Consider the following 23,007-nt stretch of genomic DNA (forward strand, 5'->3'; position numbering starts at 1 on the left):
GATGTAAAGGAGGGAGTCAGACATACAGTGAACACACCCAAACAAACTCTATTGTGTAAGCACAGATGTTCCTCCCTCTTCTTTACTAAGACTCCTTAAGCAGATGTCAATATTATTGAGTATCTTCGTACCAGCTCTTGGCCGTGTTCTGTGTTCTGTCTCCTGAAAATCCTGCTTCCATTACGACTCTCCCTAATATCCTCCCATGTATGTCTGGCATGTTTCTGACATTCCTCTCCAAGACGAGGTCCAAGACGCTCCAAGACGAGGAAATGCATCTCTTCTCCCCTGACTTGTGTGTTGCGTTTATACTACGCAAACTGCATGTCATAGAGCGAAGCACAGCTCAAATCACTCCCAGGCAGCAGCATAGTCGTGGTGATTGTATCAAACTAAACTCTAACAAGCTGTCAGCTCTGGTTTGATAAAGCATGCATCACTGCTGATGGGCTGGGCTGGCCTCCACATGGACAGACAGGTCTCAGTCATAACTTGTCAACCAGCTGTTTCCTCTCTCTCTCTCTCTCTCTCTATCCCTTTCTGTTTGGTTTTAGCAGTTTTTCCTTACGCACCAATATTGTGTCTCAGGTTGATGCTCTCCTGTGATGCAGCAAAGGCATGCAAATAGATAGGGAGGGAAGAGCATTGCACATTGGATTGGAGATATGGAGTCATGGAGAGAGTGGGGGAATGAGAGAAACACAGTCAGTAGTGTCATACTGGCAGTCGTCCATGTATGGGAAGGGTGTGTCTTCCTCTGTCTGTCTGCAGGGGGTAGTGGACTGATCCTATGGGCCAGGGTCAACAAAAAGGTAAAATAGGAGCAAACAGTCGATATGGCCCTAAAGTGTTTAATTCCCTGATTTGGTATGGAGAGAGAGAGAGGCAATGTAGTGGTCAGCATCTGAAAGCCTTTTGTGAGGCAGAAACCTGCTCTCTCTTTTTCTCCCTCCCTTGCAATAGCAACATGAAAACAAAGAGCATAAATAATTATGTAGTCACCATTTTCAATGTAATACCAGTAGCAGGTAATAATATAGAATACTGTGGGCCTATAACCAGTATTTCAGTACCTCAGCTGTTAGACAGGGAGTGCTAGTGCTTGATAAGAAACGAGACCATGGAAATACTGAATGAGAGAGAGAGAGAGAAAGAGAGAGAGAGAGAGAGATCAGACAGTAAGGGGAGAGACGTGAATCAAACTAGCAACGAGACTGCTCGTTTAAACTGTATGAAAGGCAGATGAAATGAGCTCCCGGGAGCATCTTTCTCTGCCTCTCGTGGTAAATTTAGGACTCCGTGTGGGGGGGATTCGTTGACGGTGACAGGTTGTAAAATAAGGAATTCCATCACTATTTTTAAAGTCACACGCGGATCTGGGGGCGTGGAAGGCTGAGCACACAGACCATTTGGCTCGTGGAACACCACATTGAAAGTGGTTTAGCCTATGTGGATTGTTGTACCCGCTCTAGCTGCTTGTAGTGCTCCAGCATACCCCAAACCATTTGGACACAACACGGTTCGTGCGGTCGTGCTCATTGGTACGGTATTACTTTGTTTTCAAATTATATTTTCTGTCAATTTCCCATCCGTGGAAAAGCCTACGGCAATACTTTCTAATCCGACTGTATGGAACAATTTTTTTTTTTTTTAAACAAATCATGTTCTCTGCCTAAAGCTATTGTTTATGGTGACCACTTGTGAGCCAGGCATGTCAATATGGACGAGTAACATCGATGGCGAAATGACACCGGGGATTTAATAGCTGTCACCGCAGCCACTGAAATCATATCCTGCAAATATTGGCAGGTGACAAATTCACCTGGATGCCAGCCTACTTCTTTTCACTGACCCTTTTCAACAGACGGGGTTATTCTATATAGCACAGGGACCGCACATCTTCCATGTTCCCTAAAGGAAATAATACGATTTTGAACTGCATACTGTTTATTGGGATTGAGTCATGGATTACAACATTTGCATTGTCCATTCTTCGCGTGTTCTCGATGCGTAGACCGCATTATTTGCGATCAGATTTTGTGATTTTCATTTGCATTTAACAATGAGATTTCAAATCCGTTTGGGAAAGTAGTTATAGGTGAAGTGTTCTGTTCTGCATTCTCTACATTACTTACAACACCCAAACATGACAAGCACCGGACCCATTATCGTGTTTGAGTGGCTGAAGACCCTCCAGCTCTCTATGTATGTGGAGTCCTTCGTAGATAACGGCTACGATGATCTGGAAGTTTGCAAACAAATTGGGGACCCCGACCTGGATGCTATCGGTGTATACATACCGCACCATCGGCAACGGATCCATGACGCGGTGCAAAGGCTGAAAGACGAGGATAAGGAAACTGCGGCTGGGCTGTATTTTACGCTTGAGCCGATGCCCCCCGCTTCTGAAATGTACACCAGGCATCTGGTGGACCAGTACGATTCCAAACTGCGGGCGTCCAAGTCTTGGACCGAATCGAACAGTGACCGGGTGGGGGGAAAAGGGGGCGCGTATCTGGGCGCACAGAGCAACCTGACGCTTGGCAAGCGGAGGGAGTTGGTGATTTACCCCAAATTGAAGCTGAAGATCATGATTAGAGATAAACTAATCAAAGATGGAGTCAACCTCGCCAGGCCGCCATACTCAAACAAGGTAAGATCACCATCAAGGCTACCTCTTTCTGGAAAGCTTTATAGCCAATGCATAACAACCCTATACCCAATCTCATGCCATGCAAAGGATCATCCATCAACCAAAGCATTTTGAATCAGAGCAAGATACTACTCATGAAATACATGTCGGGTTGGGTATCATATATATGGGCAGTTTCACTGTAACGGAATTGCGCAGAGACTCAGATTTTGTACTGGTGTGCCAAACAAAAACAAATTGTTCCTTCCAATGTTCCCTCATATTTTTTTCGGCACTAAGCAAATTTCAGGTCTGCTAAGAGCAAACTTGAACGTTGTGAAAATTATGTGCAACTTCAAGCGCGTTTACTGTGAACAGTGAGGCTGTACCTGCTTGAAATTACAGTTTTAACAGTGTCCATGTAGGCTACTGTGGCTACTTGATCATAATGTAGGCCTACCAGAGTGGCCTGCCATCAAAAACAATGGAGAAAATGCATCCCATAACATTTTAACATTGAAATAGCTGTTCTATCATTCAGCCTACAGTTGCACCTAATGTGTGGTGTTCAATGTAGGCCTACATTCCTTGAGACATTAACCTGTTTATTTACTTGTCCTTCAGACAAGGACTGACTGAAAATGTTGTTGTGTTGTTTGATGCAACATACCACTTTGCAAAATAAAATGTATTATTATTCCCATACCATTATTACAGAGAATCAGACAAATGAGGCTACCCTCTGCCTTGTGGCTACTTAGCTTATTCAAGTCTCTCAAAATGCAATACTGACCCTTAAAGACAAAAAAAAGCTCTTTATCTGACTTGCTTTTCAAAGATGTCAAGAAATGTACATGTTTTGTGCTCTTGTAGGAAGCAATCACTCCCTATTACTGACTACAAATTATCTATAACTGGGCTAATAAATCACTAACTAGCAAAGGATATGAACAAAATGTGCACACGTGGCTACAAGCATCTCTCTCTTTGTTCTCAAAATAAGCACATCTACTCACTAACGCTCATGTTGTAAACACAGTCCAGTTCAAAGTAAATGGCACAGATCCATATATGGCAATGGTCTATTTTCATATAGGCCTACTGCAGCTCTGATTGTTTATTTGGCACCAGTGCGTGTCAATGCAATAGAATCCTACTCCGATGCGTTCTGCCTACAACAAAATATATTGCATAGTTCGTTTTGTTTCAGTGCGTTGCATTGAAAGTGGTGAATATTGCTTTGATTCGATCACAATTGCCACAGTAAAGGGAATCATTGATAGTGTTAACAGGGAACATTCTAGAACAGTGGTCACCAACCTTTTCTGAGACAAGATCACTGAGTCAAAATGCAAGATGAGATCTACCGCTCAGATTTTTTTAACATGATAAAAAAAAACATATGCTTATGCCAAATGAACCAATTAAAACATGCAGTAAGCTATAGTCCCAATACATTGTCAATGCATATTGGCTTCGCTTGAATTGTCCTGCCAATGCATTGTAGTTCGGGACATTTTAAAAAATAAATCTAAATTTGAGGTAGACTATATGATCACACTCAGTGGCGTTCCTTCATTCAGACCAGGTGGGGCAGAGCCACCCCCCAAAAAATTCATGTTATTTTGGCATTAATACTTGTCACATATCAGTTTGCAAACAATGTAAAAACTCCAAAATGCAAATGTTTCAGCTTAACTCAGTGCTTTCTGTGGTGGTGGGCCAGCCAGTGGAAAATACAAAGCGTAGGGGTTGGTAATGTTCTTGCGCCGTGATTGGCTCAGTGTTCTGTCACTCATTGGGACACTTACGTCACAGCAGTGTCCCAATGTAGCGCTGAGGGAAAATAGGAAGAACGTGCATTTTATGGATTCTAAAAGTGTTGGATACAAAGTGTTGATGTTCATGTTTAAGTAAGAACTTAAACATGAACTTACTCATAAAAACAGCATGTCTGTATTCGTTGTTTTCGTTGACAGTCTCTCTCTAGTCATGGTTTTAAACATGTTGAAATATCATAGTATCTACTCTGCTGTAGCTTTCTTTTATGCCTGCTACGTTACTGCAGACACGGTCATCTGAGCCATCCGATTGGCCAGCAGTAGGCCCATAGTGCACATGATTTGTTCTCTGGGCCCGCCGGGAAGGCACAGTTTGTACCCTTCAGACATATGAAGGTAACAACAGCCTGAGACCAAAAAAATAAAAAATAGGAACATAAAGGCTTTACTGTTGGGTTTTTTCCAGAAATGTTTGGAGATCAACTAAGTCCCTGGGAGCTGTGCAGTAGTCTCGGCTGCTGTGCGTGCACGCAGCTTAGAGGGAACATTGGCTATGACATGACACCCTTGACTTAGGTCATTTTTTAAACTATCTTTTGGTTATTGAACTACAGTAAATGAAGTGGATTTACACCAGGTAACAGAATTGAGGCAGCATCATTTCTTTACGAGTCCCTGATCTGTACTACACAGAAATGCATACTTATGGAAGGAATGTCATTCTCTTCATGGTGATGTATCCTATAAAGCTACACAAAGGTAGAAATATGCAATATCCTACTTTGTATATTTGGGTATTATTCTACACACTGGCTATTATTTTAATGAGCTCAGCCACCAAACAAGACCAAATTTGGTTGGTCCAGAACCAATCATAGACCGCTATGTTTCACAGGTTTGGACATCAAAGTACAGCTCAGTACAGCACAGTAGAGTAGAGTTCAGTACAGTAGAGTAAAGTAGAGCATAGTTCAGGACACTACAGTAGAGTACAGTACAATACTGTACATCATAGCGTACTCAACTCTAGTGTGCTAGACTATACTCAACTGAACGTTCACTGTACTGTACTGTTCACTGTACGGTACTGTGCTCTCCAAACTTACAAAACACAGGCTTCCATTGGTCTATTGAAGCAATCATTGATCTATTTTTGGACCTAATCAAGGCCGGTCCAGACCGTACCAAAAAAACAATGTCTGTGGAAGTTGAGTTCAAGGCCCGGGCAGACTGACCAAATTTCAACGACTTTTCAACGTCCATGAACATCCGGTGTCATCAGTGCTCACTGGGTAAGGATGCTGGTTACAGTAAATGGAAAGAGAGGGGGCTCACGGTGTCACAAAGAGAGGTGACATTCACTGAAGAGAGAGAGAGAGAAGAGGGAGCTGCAGAGAAAGGGAGGGGTTTGTCCAGACTGTTTCCACATTTGCTTTGACCACCAGGCGAAAGAGAAAGAAGATCGTTATTAGGTGAACATAACAGTAGGCAGGTGGAAGGGAGAACTGTAGCAGGTGACCCAACTGTGGTTTATGACTACTATCATATCCCATTTGGTAACAGAATTTCGAGTTTGAATCGCTTAATAATTCATAAACCAAATAGATGTTAGTAAAAACACTGTAACTAATTGGTAGGTCTACTTTTAGTTGTTACTTCTGTGAATTTTCATTATCCTCTCCCCTCATGAGGGAGAGAAATTGGAAAATATGTTTGTTACACACTTCAAAACCAAATATAAGTGTTGATATTAGTTGGCAGGGGTCTTAACTTAAACATTATTGTGTTTTGATGTATTTCTAATACATTTGAAGACTTTTTGTGGTAGTTGTTTTTAAGAACCATTTCCATCTGTTTGAGCAGAAATCAAAGCTAATTTGCTTATTTCTAGTATTTAGGAAATAACATGTTGAAACATGTATATATGCCTTAATAAAAAAAATAGACTTATCTTTCATATGACACCAGGTTTGACATGCTCCTATGAATTTCACGTTGGTGCTCATGAGTCCTTTTACATGGAAATGCCCATATGCATCTCAGATTAAGTAGTTATTGATCAGAGGCTGAGCCATTACTGTATGCCAGGACTCAGGAGAGCCCTGTCTGGCCCTATTTTCCCCTGGGGTTGTGTGAGTTAGTGAGTGCTGCCTTGGTAATGGCTGGCTGCTGTGGATCAATGATCAGGAAGAGGAAGAGCCTTCATTCACTCTCTGATTTCCTGTATACACAGAGAGAGGGACAGACTTGTACATGGTTGATTGATTCACACTTACCTGTCTAGGGTTTCTCACCTAGACACAGTGTACACTCTCCAGCCCTTAGACCTCTTTGAGGAATTGGCGGATCAACCTGCGACTTGCCCATAATGGCCAAGGCCATTTGAGTTGATTAATATGTGTCGTCAATGATTAGCAGCACTTTTAAACCGAGGGTGTCCAGCTGCTGGTTTTCTGCTGGAACTCATGTGAGGAAGCAGATTGAGAGCGTCTTTATATCAGACCACTGGCTCTACAGCAGATGCTCAGCCTGCTGAGGGCTTACTCAATGAGTAAGCTTTTGTCAACATAGCGTGCATTTCATGTCGATAATTAGATATGAAATGTCAACCATTCCTGAAGAGATCAGTGTTTTACTCTAGAGCATTTCAGAGGATTATCCGATGCACATGTTATTTGGAGGTTTTCCATTTGAATTTATTTGGGATTTATCCGGGATCAAATTTCAATGAGTCTAGAGACGGTTCATTTAGGTGTTTTGTCAGCACTGCTTCTGCTTCGTTGTATTCCTACCATTATCCTTTTCTCATAAATGGGAATCCCACAGAGATTTGGGATTTTTTATGGGATTATGGGTTTACATCACGCTGAAACAAAGTGTTGGCTCCAGAGGGTTAAACTATCCCTCCCTTTGAAGGCTATATTTATTTAGAGTTAAAGCTTTGACATTGAAGCTTTGGAGTAGAATGAAAGGTTCAAGGAGTTTGTGTGCGTGTGTGCGCGCGTGTGTGTGTGTGTGTGTGTGTGTGTGTGTGTGTGTGTGTGTGTGTACAGTATTTGTGTGTGAAACCCTGCAGTAGAATGTGATCCAGACCAGTGCTTTTCTCCTCAGGATCGAGTTAAGTGTGAGGAGCCCTCAGTGATGGAACTGACCAGCTGGCCTCTGATTGGTCAGTGAAGGGTTCTCCTATCTCTGCCCTTGAGACGAGACGTCTACTCCACTGGAGATGGAGATGGTATTGGGGGGAAATAGAACAGAGCTACTGACAGTTGACAAGATAGCTGTCTCAACGAGGCTTACACAGTATATCAGCATAGATAAGCCAATATAGGTTGTGTAGAAGGTTCAGTATCTGGTGTTCAGCTGTTTACAATGTTTCCCTGTTTGTTTGTGTGCTAATGTATAGACACAGTACTTCCGCCAGCATAGCTCAGTGATGATCCTCTGAAGTGTCGTTGACTGCCACGTTCTTGTGAGGCTATAGGACCATAAGCCAACGCAAGTACTCTACTGGGAGACATAAATACCCATGATCCTTATCTAGACCACAGGGAGCCCTTGTCTAGGAGAGAGACACGGGTTATCATTGCTCCTGAATGTAAACACATCTCCTATGATTGCACTGTTCTAGATCTCTCATTGGGGAACAATACTAGCAGTAAAGATGGTGTTTGGCGTGTAATTGATGTGTGCAGTGCAGCCATATGACTTGCTAATAGCTACTTAGATAATACACTTATACTAGTCCTTTCGAATTCGTCTTTGCATTTTCCTAACTGAGAAGAGACTTTGACACCATGAACGACAAAAGCTTTTAAAAAAGAGGAAAACCAATAAACTGAAATTATATTTTCTTCCCTTACCGGTGCATGAGGTTAGGGAGGCCTACAATTAGAGGTTTGTTGCTTTTCTCTGGGAGAGCTGCAGCAGTAATCAGTGATTTGGAGCGCCATGGCTCGTCCCCTCGCTGTGTTGCGGTGACATTGTTGCCATTCCAGAGCACGGAGGCTGAGGAGACAGAAGGGGGGGGGGGGGGGGGTAGCACAGTCTCTGTATCCAGTCTATGCTATCTACAAGATGCTATATCTAACCATATTGAACCACATACCCTGTGTAATTCTGCCCCTAAAACACAAAGAGATTTGTGGTCAAGTCATGGCATTTCTGCAAATGAAAGTGGAGCTGTTGAATTAAGTTCAATGGAACAATTTGAACGATTGTTCTGTCTTCATGCGCCAAAAAGGGATGCAAAAACAGAAGCAGTCTACAGGATAGTGCTCTAGCCTATATTTCCTCTTAAACACATGAGGTGGAATGGATGGGAAGGATAGCTGGTTAAATGTTATGGCTTTACTATGCGGATTTGAGTCTCTCCCTTTTTAGCTACAGTAGCGTCCACAATTTGACAGTCAATGAATGTCCGTGTTGTAGGGTTTTAGATATAGCAGCCCCTGTCCTATCTTCCACCACAATAGTCTCGCTCCTCTATACGCCCTGTGTCTGTGTGGTTAGGAAGTGGAAGCAAAACACATGGAGATGCCCCCATTGTTTGGCTGCAGGCTGATGGAGCCACATCACTTCACTAGTGCTGTGTTTTGGATTTCCAATTTCCGCCCATTGAATACCACTGGAAGGCAAGTGTCCAGCATTGTCCTGGTAGGATGGTGATAAAACCATTGGGTGTCATGCAGTGAGGATGATTGTAAATAGATAACACATTGTTTTTGCTGCTCAAACAGAAACAGGGCTGGAATCAGTGAGTGGAAAGAGGATTGGGCTGCTGAACTGATCTTAGGTCAGTTTAATGGTTAACGGTTAGAATTTAAGAAGGGTAAGCTGTTCCTAGATCAGGGCAACTTTACACCATTTGTTCAAACCTGAGAGCAGTTGATTCAGCATGCAGGGAGTTCATGTGAGGCTTGTGGCTTAAATGCGCCTTGCCAATGTGAGATCGTCACCTTACATGCTTCACTCTCACCTCGCTTCCTTTCTTAGTTCTCTAACTATAATGAATATCCCAGCTTCCTCACCTTTCAGGAAATTAGCTTTCTGTTAGAGATGGCCTCTTGTTAGCCTAATGAGAACCTGACCACGGTCCACCTCAGTACCCCTGCATTGTGGCTATAGAAACCAAGTACTGCCAAGCCTTAGTGTGAAAAACCGGGCTTGTTTATAGGGGCTTAACTTCCAGAATGTTTCAGATATTAGTATGGTGGTCATACCAATGTGATACTAATGTGTTATTGTATAGTACTACCTAAAATAATAGACATTTCTATATTACAATTTTATAGCATACATCATCCATATCGTTCTTCCCCACTGAATATAGCCCCAGATAAACAACATCTCTTAACCATCTCTCTGCTTTCTCACAAAGACGAGACGTTAGGCTCAGTTTTTACATAATAAAGAGCTTTTTCATTATTGATACTGCAGGCAGCAGAGTAATTTGGTAAAGAATTTTAATTTAGCCTATATTTCTGCCAGCATTTTGTGTTCTCCATGTTGCACTGCACCGTACTGGCTGGCTTGCTGCCACGAGATGGGAAGAGGAGGCCCATCAGAACAAAACGGCTCTGGTGTTTGCCATGGTTTCGACTTTACCCTTTAAAGGTGTAATAAACAACTGGCTCATAAAAAGGAAGTCATAAAATGTCAAGGACGGCCCTTACGGTCTTGAGTCAGGGAGAGAAAGTAAATTAGTGAGGTGAAGTGCAGTCATTGTTTATGTAAAGGATAGAGGAGGGGGAAGGAGAGGATGTAGGGTCATAGAGGGATGGACCACACTCATTCCTTTCAGATAAAACACCCTCAAATTGTTTTACTCATAGTCTCCTTTAAACTACCACTTAAAGGCTGTTTAATATATCCCAGATCTGTTAGTGCTATCAGGCCAACTCCTACGGTCATTGTATTTTCATCTTCTATAGGAGTTTGTGATACAGCACAAACAGACTTGTTACCAGGCTTGGTACCATGTGTAATTAACACCAGCACTTGAGAACCTGAATAACATCTGGGTGTGTTGTGGCTCGGTCGCTAGCTAGCTCCCTGATCTTTGACCGCTAGTGGGTTTGACCTGCTTGTCAAACACTAGCTGAGCTGGGGTGATCCTGATCAGAGTTGACAAGAGGAAACAGACCGTACAGTAGTACAGCCCCTCTGGGTCTCAATATGGTTCTAGCTCCTGTACACTACCAGAATGTAACTACCATTTTGGCTAATGTGGCCTCAGGACTGTGAACTCAGTGCTGTACAGAATGTGAAGCTCTTCCCCAGCTGCCATAGGAACTGGTGAAATACTCAAAAAATCTGATATATATGCACCTTCAGTCTTGTCAATTCATTGACATTTTCTGGCAATTGAAGGAGTAGCCTGCTACGTATTTTCTCCTTTGAGAATGGTGTGTCTGATTGTTTTATCAGAGCACCACAGGACATTTTAATGGCTGGCTTTCTGTCCAGGCGGCCCACAGACAGACAGTGATGACCACCCTTCTCCAGAGAACAAGTGAAAATGTGGGAAAAGCAGTGTAACACTGTATGCAGCTGGCCTTCTCATTTCACTGGGATGTTCTCCCACTGTGCTCTTTTTTTCTCACATGATCGAGTGGCTTTTAAGCAGCTATTATCATACTTGAATACTTGGTAATGTGAAGTTGTGGACGTAAATAGACTGTTTGAAATACCCAGAAACACAGTGCAAAGGCATTAAATAATTGAGGTACAAAAATGCAATTGTTTCAAAATATATCACCGCATATTTGCTGTGAAGTTGAAGCCACAGTACACACTCTGCTGTCTAATTCCATACTGGCAAGATATACAGTGCCTTCGGAAAGTATTCAGACCCCTTTTTTCCTCATCAATCTACACACGATAACCCATAATGACAAAGTAAAAACTGTTTTTTAGACATTTTTGCTAATTTATTAAAACTATGAAACGGAAATATTACATTTACATAAGTATTCAGACCCTTTACTCAGTACGTTGTTGAAGCACCTTTGGCAGCGATTACATCACCGAGTCTTATTTGGAGTGATATTACAAGCTTGGCACACCTGTATTTGGGGAGTTTCTCCCATTCTCTGCAGATCCTCTCAAGCTCTATCAGGTTGGATGGGGAGCGTTGCTGCACAACTATTTTCACGTCTCTCCAGAGATGTTGGATCGGGTTCAAGTCCAGGCTCTGGCTGGGCCACTCAAGGACATTCAGAGAATTGTCCTGAAGCCACTCCTGTGTTGTCTTGGCTGTGTGCTTAGGGTCATTGTCCTGTTGGAAGGTGAACCTTACCCACAGTCTGAGGTCCTGAGCGCTCTGTAGCAGGTTTTCATCAAGGATCTCTCTTGTACGTTGCTCCGTTCATCTTTGACGCTTAAATACATCCACATAGCATGATGCTGCCACCACCGTGCTTCACCGTAGGGATGGTGCCAGGTTTCCTCCAGACGTGACGCTTGGCATTCATGCCAAAGAGTTCAATCTTGGTTTCATCAGACCAGAGAATCTTGTTTCTCATGGTCTGAGAGTCTTTAAGTGCCTTTTGGCAAACTCCAAGTGGGCTGTCATGTGCCTTTTTAATGAGGAGTGGCTTCCGTCTGACCACTCTACCATAAAGGCCTGATTGGTGGATTGCTGCAGAGATGGCTGTCCTTCTGGAAGGTTCTCCCATCTCCACAGAGGAACTCTAACGCTCTGTCAGAGTGATCATCAAGTTTTTCGTCACCTCTCTGACCAAGGTCCTTCTCCCCCGAATGCTCAGTTTGACCGGGCGGCCAGCTTAGTAAGAGTCTTTCTTGGTGGTTCCAAACTTCTTCCATTTATGAATGATGGAGGCCACTGTGTTCATGGGGACCTTCAATGCTGCATAAAGGTTTTGGTACCCTTCCCCAGATCTGTGCCCCGACACAATCCTGTCTCGGAGCTCTACGGACTTTCCAAATCATGTCCAATCAATTGAATGTACCACAGATGGAATCAAGGTGTTCACACATCTCAAGGATGATCAATGGAAACAGGATGCACCTGTCTCATAGCAAAGGGTCTGAATACTTATGTAAAGAAGGTTTTTCTAAAAACCTGTTTTCGCTTTGTCATTATGGGGTATTGTTTGTAGATTGCAAAAAAAAAAATACAAATTCATCCATTCTAGAGTAAGGCTGTAATGTAACAAAATGTGGTCAAGGGGGCTCAATACTTTCCGAAGGCACTGTAGGTCCATCACATGGCACATCCATATCACTTACAGAGATGGCAACACCTTTAAATAAAGTGGCCAGGCTATGTTGTTGCTGGCCACTGCAGTCTTTTCTTTTTCCACTGTGTTCTGCATAAGAGTTCCTGATGAGTCATGAATGACAGATACAGTGCCTTGCGAAAGTATTCGGCCCCCTTGAACTTTGCGACCTTTTGCCACATTTCAGGCTTCAAACATAAAGATATAAAACTGTATTTTTTTGTGAAGAATCAACAACAAGTGGGATTTATTGGATATTTCAAACTTTTTTAACAAATCAAAAACTGAAAAATTGGGCGTGCTAAATTATTCAGCCCCCTTAAATTAATACTTTGTAGCACCACCTTTTGCTGCGATTACAGCTGTAAGTCGCTTGGGGTATGTCTCTATCAGTTTTGCACATCGAGAGACTGAAATTTTTTCCCATTCCTCCTTGCAAAACAGTTCGAGCTCAGTGAGGTTGGATGGAGAGCATTTGTGAACAGCAGTTTTCAGTTCTTTCCACATATTCTCGATTGGATTCAGGTCTGGACTTTGACTTGGCCATTCTAACACCTGGATATGTTTATTTTTGAACCATTCCATTGTAGATTTTGCTTTATGTTTTGGATCATTGTCTTGTTGGAAGACAAATCTCCGTCCCAGTCTCAGGTCTTTTGCAGACTCCATCAGGTTTTCTTCCAGAATGGTCCTGTATTTGGCTCCATCCATCTTCCCATCAATTTTAACCATCTTCCCTGTCCCTGCTGAAGAAAAGCAGGCCCAAACCATGATGCTGCCACCACCATGTTTGACAGTGGGGATGGTGTGTTCAGCTGTGTTGCTTTTACGCCAAACATAACGTTTTGCATTGTTGCCAAAAAGTTAAATTTTGGTTTCATCTGACCAGAGCACCTTCTTCCACATGTTTGGTGTGTCTCCCAGGTGGCTTGTGGCAAACTTTAAACGACACTTTTTATGTGATCTTTAAGAAATGGCTTTCTTCTTGCCACTCTTCAATAAAGGCCAGATTTGTGCAATATACGACTGATTGTTGTCCTATGGACAGAGTCTCCCACCTCAGCTGTAGATCTCTGCAGTTCATCCAGAGTGATCATGGGCCTCTTGGCTGCATCTCTGATCAGTCTTCTCCTTGTATGAGCTGAAAGTTTAGAGGGACGGCCAGGTCTTGGTAGATTTGCAGTGGTCTGATACTCCTTCCATTTCAATATTATCGCTTGCACAGTGCTCCTTGGGATGTTTAAAGCTTGGGAAATCTTTTTGTATCCAAATCCGGCTTTAAACGTCTTCACAACAGTATCTCGGACCATCCTGGTGTGTTCCTTGTTCTTCATGATGCTCTCTGCGCTTTTAACGGACCTCTGAGACTATCACAGTGCAGGTGCATTTATACGGAGACTTGATTACACACAGGTGGATTGTATTTATCATCATTAGTCATTTAGGTCAACATTGGATCATTCAGAGATCCTCACTGAACTTCTGGAGAGAGTTTGCTGCACTGAAAGTAAAGGGGCTGAATAATTTTGCACGCCCAATTTTACAGTTTTTGATTTGTTAAAAAAGTTTGAAATATCCAATAAATGTCGTTCCACTTCATGATTGTGTCCCACTTGTTGTTGATTCTTCACAAAAAATACAGTTTTATATCTTTATGTTTGAAGCCTGAAATGTGGCAAAAGGTCGCAAAGTTCAAGGGGGCCGAATACTTTCGCAAGGCACTGTATATTATCAGATACGTTATCAGACCTATTCTGGTAATACTGGGATGGCTTCAGCAGCCTTTAGACTGGCTGTTTGCGTGAACATACTGCATCATGGTCTGTGATGAGAAAGCTATGTTCATGATCAATATCAGAGCAAGGATTCCCAAACTGTTTTGCTTCGTGGTGTCTTTTGAGTCGAGACCCACCATAAGGGTTGAGCGGTGAAAAAACTTAGACAGACCAAAGAATAAGTAAAAAATATAATCTTGGCAGCGGAGAGAAAAAGTTGTAGTTTGTAAGCTAATTTCATGCAATTCTACACATTTTGCAATGGAGCTTAAATAATATGTTGCAGTTTTAAAGCAACATTTTCTGCCATTCTATGAATTTTGCCATGGAGTTTAAATAAAATGTTTCAGTTTGACATGGCTAATGCTGTGTTCTTAAGCTTAAATATTATACCAAAATCAATTCCTAACTATCTCATGGTATCACAAATGAGTTGAAATTACATTCATCTGTACATTCACGCTAAAAATGTACTGTATTTATACACTCAGTACTGAATTTGTGAATTTCTTTATGCGTATTTACTCTTTCTACAGCGTCTGAATAAAATAGGCCTACGGTGAAAGGTCAGGAGGTCATGGAGCTGTTTAGATACAGTGTTATAATCCATGATTTCCATAACAGTGGTTATTGTGCTTTTTCAGGAAGCGGGTGGCAAATGCCTGAAAAGGGATTAACAGATTGGAATGACAGGCAGGATAATCCATGCATACCCTTCACTGTGAGGTGAAGGCTCTACTTTCCCCAGCTGTATCTATTAGAGCCTGGAGAGAGAGAGAGAGAGAGAGAGAGAGGCTTTGCTCACAGGCAGCCGTAAACATATATTTATAGTGACTCTGCTCCAGTGTCTAAACCAATAAATATTCAGCTAGGTTCATGGCCAGAGGTCGGATAGCAGTTCAGTTAACATTGCTGAATATGAATCATAAGTGGCCTTGATATATACAGTACTACAGCTTCGACATCATAAGGAATCAATCCCGTTCTGCAACGTGGATGGGAAAGCAAATGAAGCAATCATGAATCAAGTGCCCCTGAAGGATAGAGATTGACAAGAGAGCAGGCTCCAGCATCTGTCTGTGTCAGGAACCAGATTGCACACATCCCGATCGCCTGTCGCTCACAGTCGGGTTGATTACAGAGGAGATCGTTATACAAATCTATTCTGTTGCCAACGATTGTAGCTCACAGAAAATCACTTAGTGTACAATCAAAACACACAATCATTGTGGTTATCGTACATAGTCAGGGGACCTTGGCACGGCACAATTGTCCATGGAGGTAAAGATTACTTACCGTGCTTGTCTTGCTACATGTAGCCTGGGATTGTGCCATATTAGTGGCAGAGTGCAGGTTGAGATTATTGCATAATTCTGGCAAAGATGCATAATATTGCGCACCGTACTGAGTTGTAGCCTAGTATAATGTTGTAGCCTAGTATAATGTGTGATAATGTGTTCTTTCAGAAGGCCTATTCTTTGAAAATTGCAATATAGTTCTCAAATTGAGTCCAATCTTTAGGGTCAAATGTCTTAAGAGGTCAATCCTATATTAATAATGGTTTTCTATGAAGGTTAGTGGTGCGTGTGCTATACGCCTGTGTGCATGTTTTCACTGCATACTCATGAACTATTGCCCCATAGTCTTATCAAATTTGACAGAGCACATTCTCCAGCGTGTTTTCCCAGCCCTGGCCCCTGTCTCCCCAGTCCCAGCAGTCTCTGTGTCAAATGGATGGTGTGATCCGTTCCCTATGAAGACAGTGTTAAGCAGAGGGGGTGAGGGATGATGGTGCTCCATCCAGAGCACTGGCCCAGCCTTCAGCATCATACATCAGCAGCAGTAAAGCAACATGGACAGGATATGATGTTTGGAGGACCTTTCACGTGTCCCTGGAAGGATGCCATGGGTGTTCAGGTAGTTAGCACCACCAGCAGTCTGACTGACACGGTGACACTAATACCCTTCCCTCTTTAAGACACATCTAAGACAGCATGAGACATCTGAGTCATTTAATAGACTGATGAGAAGGCTAGGCTTAACCCGCATACCTACCAACTGCCCCGCAAAAAAAAAAAAAGTCATTTATTTTGACCTACTCAACGTCAGAATGGTTCCATGGGCCACAGGGTGAGAGTGAGTAATTGTGTGTGTGTGTGTGTGAGCGATAGTGAGAGAGGGAGAGGAATAGAGAGAGGGGACCATGATTAGCCTGTCCGAAGATAATATAAGGGCAGGGGTAAGGAAGGCAAGGAACGAGCACAAGCCATTGAATCCACACCCCTCTCCCACCCCTCCTCTCTCCTCTCGAGTCCATTTCCAATGCATCGGGGCAGGGCTGTGCTGTGCTGAGAGGCTTTGATCATGGGGACCACACAGGTGTTGATGTGCCTCTGTACCTGACTGAGTGGCTTTGTAGTGGCTGTGCCTGGCAGGAATTAACCAGTAATAAACCACACTGTGTCTGTCTGTGGCCGAGGGCATGTCCCTCAGGCTCTACATACCTGGCTGGGATCCAAACCTTCATTAGCCTAAACAACCAGTTAGTACATTCCTCTGACACGCTCACACACAGACATGAGTATATCGCGCACATTAAGTTTTTATATAAATATACCACAAGCATTTCATGTGTTTTGTGGTTCGCCACCTCTTATACTATAAGCATTTATCAAACATGTATGGGTTTGTCTAGAAGAGTAAATGCTGGTGTGTGTGTGTGTGTGTGTGTGTGTGTGTGTGTGTGTGTGTGTGTGTGTGTGTGTGTGTGTGTGTGTGTGTGTGTGTGTGTGTGTGTGTGTGTGTGTGTGTGTGTGTGTGTGTGTGTGTGTGTGTGTGTGTGTGTGTGTGTGTGTGTGTGTGTGTGTGTGTGTGTGTGTGTGTGTGTGTGTGTGTGTGTGTGTGTGTGTGTGTGTGTGTGTGTGTGTGTGCGTGCGTGCGTGCGCGTAGCACCCTGCACAGCGTGCTATGCCACAGAGCTGATGCTAATTATCGCAGGTGCATAACAGGTGGCAGTTTAAGGCATGCTGCGAAGACATTTTCCTCAGAGGCTCCCTGATAGTAATAGCCAATTAGGCTTGTATCAGAGCTGATAGATCCTATACCCTAGTTAATTGATGTAATATGCATCCCTTTTGATTAGCCTTTAAAAAAAAAACATATTTGTCAAATAGATTGTGCCATTGGGGATGGAGCAAGAGATGGAGAGCGTAGAATGCAGATGTATATGTTATGATGGTGAGCTCATCAGGCTTATGTTGTGGCTGTGATTGGAGAGTCTAGGGTTTAACCAATCAGGTGCTATCGTTAGCAGTGCCAGTGAGGGCATGCTCGGTATGAAACGTGAGCGTCCACTGGAGTAATTGTTTCTGTGTGCCCTCTCTAAATGTCACGGTTAATTGTTCAATTCATGAAGTAGACCTACAAATTGCTCACTACTGTGCTTTATGGGAAGGGGAGGCAGAAAAGGCTCAACTAAGTTTGCACGGTTTATTTAGTGGCCTGGAGCCAGGAAATCATATTTTAGTCTTTTAAATCCATGGAATCTTCTGTCCAAACGGCTGACCAACTGTTACTCTTTGGCAGTAGACAGGCCATTATTATGCTACGTCAATGCTAAATGGTTGACATGCTAGAGCAAAGTCCTTGAGTAACCCCAACAGCACACATTTTTGTTTTAGCCCCCGGACAAACGCACCTGATTCAACTCATTGAGTCCTTGATGAGTAGTTGACCATTTGAATCAAGTGTGATTGACCGGGGCTACAACAATAATGTGTACTGTAGGTACCGTAGGACTGGAGTTGGGCATCACTGTGTTAGAGGGTTGAAGGATTCTCATGTGGCTATTTGAGGTCACTGGGCGTTAATGGTGGAGATTGAGACGTGGACTGTGGAGTTTGGTGCCGTCTGATCTACCAGCATTGAACCACAAAACCACCATTTTGTGTCAGCAGATCTTTGTTGCAGGACAGTGCCAGACCAACCCCAGTGCCAAACCAACCCCTTGAGAGGAATTCTCTGAGGATTCATGTGGACGTGTGTAGAAGGCTCCTACTTTTCTTCTCCTCTGATTCCAAGGCTCTTTTCTGACATGCTGGTTTGGGCCTCCAGGGGTTGGCCCTGTCTGTCTCTGTACTCTCTCAGTTAAGGCCTTCCCACACTGTACGTCGGATTCAGTCTTTTATGATTATTACATGTCACACTGTGCAACGTGACCAAATTTAAATCTTGATACAACTCCTCAGCTCCTCTGTTTTGTTGACGTTGAGGGAGAAGTTATTTTCCTGGCACCACTCCGCCAGGGCCCTCATCTCCTCCCTGTAGGCTGTTTCGTCATTGTTGGTAATCAGGCCTACTACTGTTGTGTCGTCTGCAACTTGGTGATTGAGTTGGAGGCGTGGGTGAACAGGGAGTACAGGAAGGGGCTGAGCACACCCTTGTGCGGCCCCTCTGTTGAGGATCAGCGAAGTGGAGGTGTTGTTTCCTACCTTCACCACCTGGGGGCAGCCCGTCAGGAAGTCCAGGACAGGAAGTCAGGAAGTCCAGGACCCCTCATGGGGTGGGGTTCAGACCTAGGGCCCGAGCTTAATGATGAGCTTGGAGGGCACTATGGTGTTGAAGGCTGAGCTTTATTCAATGAACAGCATTCTTACGTAGGTATTCCTCTTGTCCAGATGGGATAGGGCAGTGTGCAGTGCAACGACGATTGCGTCGTCTGTGGATCTATTGGGGCGGTAAGCAAATTGAAGTGGGTCTAGGGTGTCAGGTAAGGTAGATGTGATATAATCGTTAAATAGCCTCTCAAAGCACTTTATGATGACAGAAGTGAGTGCTAGTCATTTAGTTCAGTTGTCTTTGCTTTCTTGGGTACAGGAACAATGGTGGACATCTTGAAGCAAGTGGGGACAGCAGACTGGGATAGGGAGAGATTGAATATGTTTGTAAACACTCCAGCCAGCTGGTCTGCGCATGCTCATTTATGTTATTTGTAACAAGACAGCCCATTACTGGCACCAAGTTTTCATTTTACGATGTGTCAATTCTAGTCGAATTTTCAATAAATAAATGCATGGCTTCATTGTTCCTAATCTGCCCACGACGTGACCATTTTGTCTGGGACGTCAAATCGTGGCATAAGATGGCTAAAACCGCCGCAGTGTAATTATTATTTGTTTTTTTGATGCAGGGGTTTTCAACAAAAAATGCCGCTTTTTTCCCATGTATCTTTTAGATTTGTTCCCCTTGACTGCTTTACAAGACTGGGACAGTTGAGAGAAACAGCTGAGTCTGTTGTTGTTGTTTGTTTGTGTTGAGGGCGGGGTCTGCTGCCAAAATGGATAAACTAATCATCTTTAGGTAACGTGTGGTGGTCAGTCTGGTCACAGCTTTGTGGTGACATCCAGGAAACTGATCTCTAATCCTGTAAATCACTGGTGAATATCCCTTCAAACAGATTAGACCTGATGTCATCCACCTCTGACACACACACACACACACAAACACTGAACAATGAGCTGGCTGGGAGAATGACAGCTCCATGGACGGACTTGTCAGGAATTCTCCCTTCACTCTGCTTCACCAAACAATTGACTGGATCCAGTTATACCTCATCACTCTGTGTAGACAGAAAGACAGACAGACAGTCCCAACACTTGTCAGACTGGCTGGCTATTTCACTGGAGGAGAATACATGCTCCTATCGTATCTTTGCCATGCATACCCCTGTTATATTTATGACAGTCTGTTTTAATGTGTCTGCCTCTTCAAGGTTGTGTTTGTGTGCCTTAAATGTGAACAATGTATTAAATTACATTGGCAATCAATATATGCTTTATAGCTCTAGACAATGAATAATGATTTGATGTGTATTATCTCATGGAAGACATTATGAAGCATAGATAGGATTGAGAGGGCATTTAAAAACAATATAATGTTGCCATGTGGCTACTCCCAAAAATATGGATGGCTTGAAGAACGAGTGTCGCCATTATATAGTTTCTACTGACAAAACAGAATGTTTCCTCACATTCGAACACCTTTTTATTTGAAAAGAGAGACAGGAATAAAAGCCTTTTATCGTGTCACTTTCTCAAAAACAGGGAACAGAACAATATTAAAAGCTTATCCGGTCCCTTTCTCTTTCATTGATGGGTTTAAATCACTCTATGCACTAATATATCGGGCCAATATGAAATGAAATGCCTCTCATTGGGCCTTTCCCTGCTGCACAGTGCTGTAAATATGATCCTTTGTCACACTGGGGAGGCTTAAGGAAGTATCCTCCCTCCTGTCCTGTACGGTAAAGTCACACTCAGACTCCGAGGCCGGATGAAAACGGTCTGTCACTCCCAGAACAATAGACTGTTAGGCTGCTCCTCCCAAATCCCCCACAGTTCCACTCTCGGTCCACTCCATTTATAGAACATTTGCATGCGAGAGAGGGGCCACAACCCCCCCCCTTACACCCCTAAACACCCAACCTGCCTCACGCCTCACGCCTCCCCACTCCACCCTCTCCCAGTGGCCAACGCCAAAGTCTACGGGCCAGCTCAGCACAGGGAACACCAGCTGGCGTCCGTACTGAGTCTGAGGAGGGCTATAAAAGAGAGAAAGGGAGGCAGGCAGAGAGCGTGGGAGAGAGAATCCAAGCAGACAGCTGTAACGGGCTGTGTTTGGGAAATACAGTATGATGTAGCTGGGAGCATGTTAAAGGGCTTGGGTGATTATGCATGAAGACAAGTTTCATTGTCATGCAGGAATCCCTGCTCAGCTTATGTCTATTATTATGCAAAGCATGCATTCCTATTATTTACTCTCTACTCCGAATGGAGATTCCACTTCTGGCTTTGTGTGAATGGGCTCTGTAGCAGGAGAGAGGAGCACATGACTGTAAACACATTGACGCTACTTCCTCCCTTGTCCTGCTTATCACTAGACTGTTTTGGCACACACACACACACACACACACACACACACACACACACACACACACACACACACACACACACACACACACACACACACACACACAAACAGGCATTAACATGGGCACAAACACACACATACTCTAACCAAACAACAAACAATACATTATACCACTTCCAATTGTTAAGGACGTTCCGACACCTTTCCTAAGATTGTTTATTCAAATCATTATTCAAAATGGAACTGCAGCCGTGTGTGTCACATGGCTTGTTCTCCAGTCATGCATGTATGATCATACATCTTGGCAAAACTACAATACAGAACAGCACACATGTGTAGCTGAAGGGCCCTCATTGTTGATTACCACAAGGCTGCTGCTGCCTCCAGTCCCAATCAGAGTATTGATGATCAACCCTCTTCACCAGGAAATATTTGCATCCCAAATGGCACCCTATCCGGTATGTAGTACACTACTTTTGACCAAAACGTTATGGGCCTTGGTCAAAAGTAGTGCACTGCATAGAGAAATAGGGCGGTGCCATTTGGACATATCCATTCTGTAGAGAGAGAGAGGGCTTTAGTTACCCACAGTAACACTCAACTTTGTGATTCCATTGTGAGTATGTTAGAATATGATTGTCCTCGTATTCTTATTCTAATCAACAGTTCCTGCTTTTTCATCCCTCACTCTTTCAGTCTCTAACACAGTGGTATTCACACTTTTCAGCGGGACCCATTTTTAGAATGTCTCGTGACCCCACCACTAATCTAATGGCACAACCTTCAATCAGTAAATTTGTATTTTTACACCAACAAATAACCTTAAATGCATTGTGTAAAGCATTTTTCCAATAAATACATTTATTCGATTGTATTTTTTCAAATCATCTTTCTTAATTTAAAAAAATATATTTTCCTGTACATTAATCCACATTTTTGTTCCTGAAATATAAATACAAAAACAATCATCATTTTGGCGACCCCAACTTTGAACACCACTGCTTTTATAACAGCTTTTGTTATCTCAAAATGTCCCCGTTTCCTCCTGGATACAGTGGAGCCCGGTGTTTTCAGTGAAGGCCCCTAAGTGTGTCAGTCTCACCATGTTCCATGTTGTGCCAGGTCTGAGGAGTCTGGAGTGGGCTTTAGGCTACATGATGCACATCAAATGCTAATGCTGCATGAGAACACAGGTGTGGAGCTTACCCCCACATTACCTTATGCAATCCACTTATAGTCCTCTGTATCCTGCTATAAGAGTGTCTTTCTGGAAGTTGGTCCTGGGCCACCCTTTTGCATAATACAGCTTTTCGTTCCAACTTTTTAAACTTTTCTGTCATATCAATTACCTGATCAACAAATCATACTGGATGTAAAACCTGCATACAAAATGGGGGACTCAGAAGGACTGACTTTTGACAACCTCTGTTCTACAGTTGTCTTTGTCTCTGTGTGTCCCTTTAAGGAAGTCAGTAGAGAAATGACTGTGCTTTAGTCAGTCTGTCATGGTTGATTAGGTTATTGGTCCAGATGCTGATTGGGAGACCACAGAGAAACCATGTGGGTTCCTGCTAGGGCTGGGTGTTAAACCGTATTTTTCTATAACCCGGTATTGATGCACTGACTAGTTTGGATTTTTACTTTACCTT

The 23,007-nt window shown here is 43.2% G+C and overlaps 1 protein-coding gene across 2 annotated transcripts in view; it reads left to right on the plus strand.

Moving 5' to 3' along the window:
• Positions 1-2,146: 2,146 nt before the first annotated feature.
• Positions 2,147-23,007, plus strand: part of LOC139415384 (SAM and SH3 domain-containing protein 1-like) — a 325,070-nt gene continuing 304,209 nt past the window's right edge. For both annotated transcript variants that reach the window (XM_071163493.1, XM_071163494.1), the window contains exon 1: positions 2,147-2,653. In XM_071163493.1, the coding sequence (XP_071019594.1) occupies positions 2,147-2,653 (507 nt within the window). The remainder of the gene's footprint in view (positions 2,654-23,007) is intronic.

The sequence above is a fragment of the Oncorhynchus clarkii genome, chromosome 8, assembly GCF_045791955.1.
Source record: "Oncorhynchus clarkii lewisi isolate Uvic-CL-2024 chromosome 8, UVic_Ocla_1.0, whole genome shotgun sequence".
Lineage (NCBI taxonomy): Eukaryota > Metazoa > Chordata > Actinopteri > Salmoniformes > Salmonidae > Oncorhynchus > Oncorhynchus clarkii.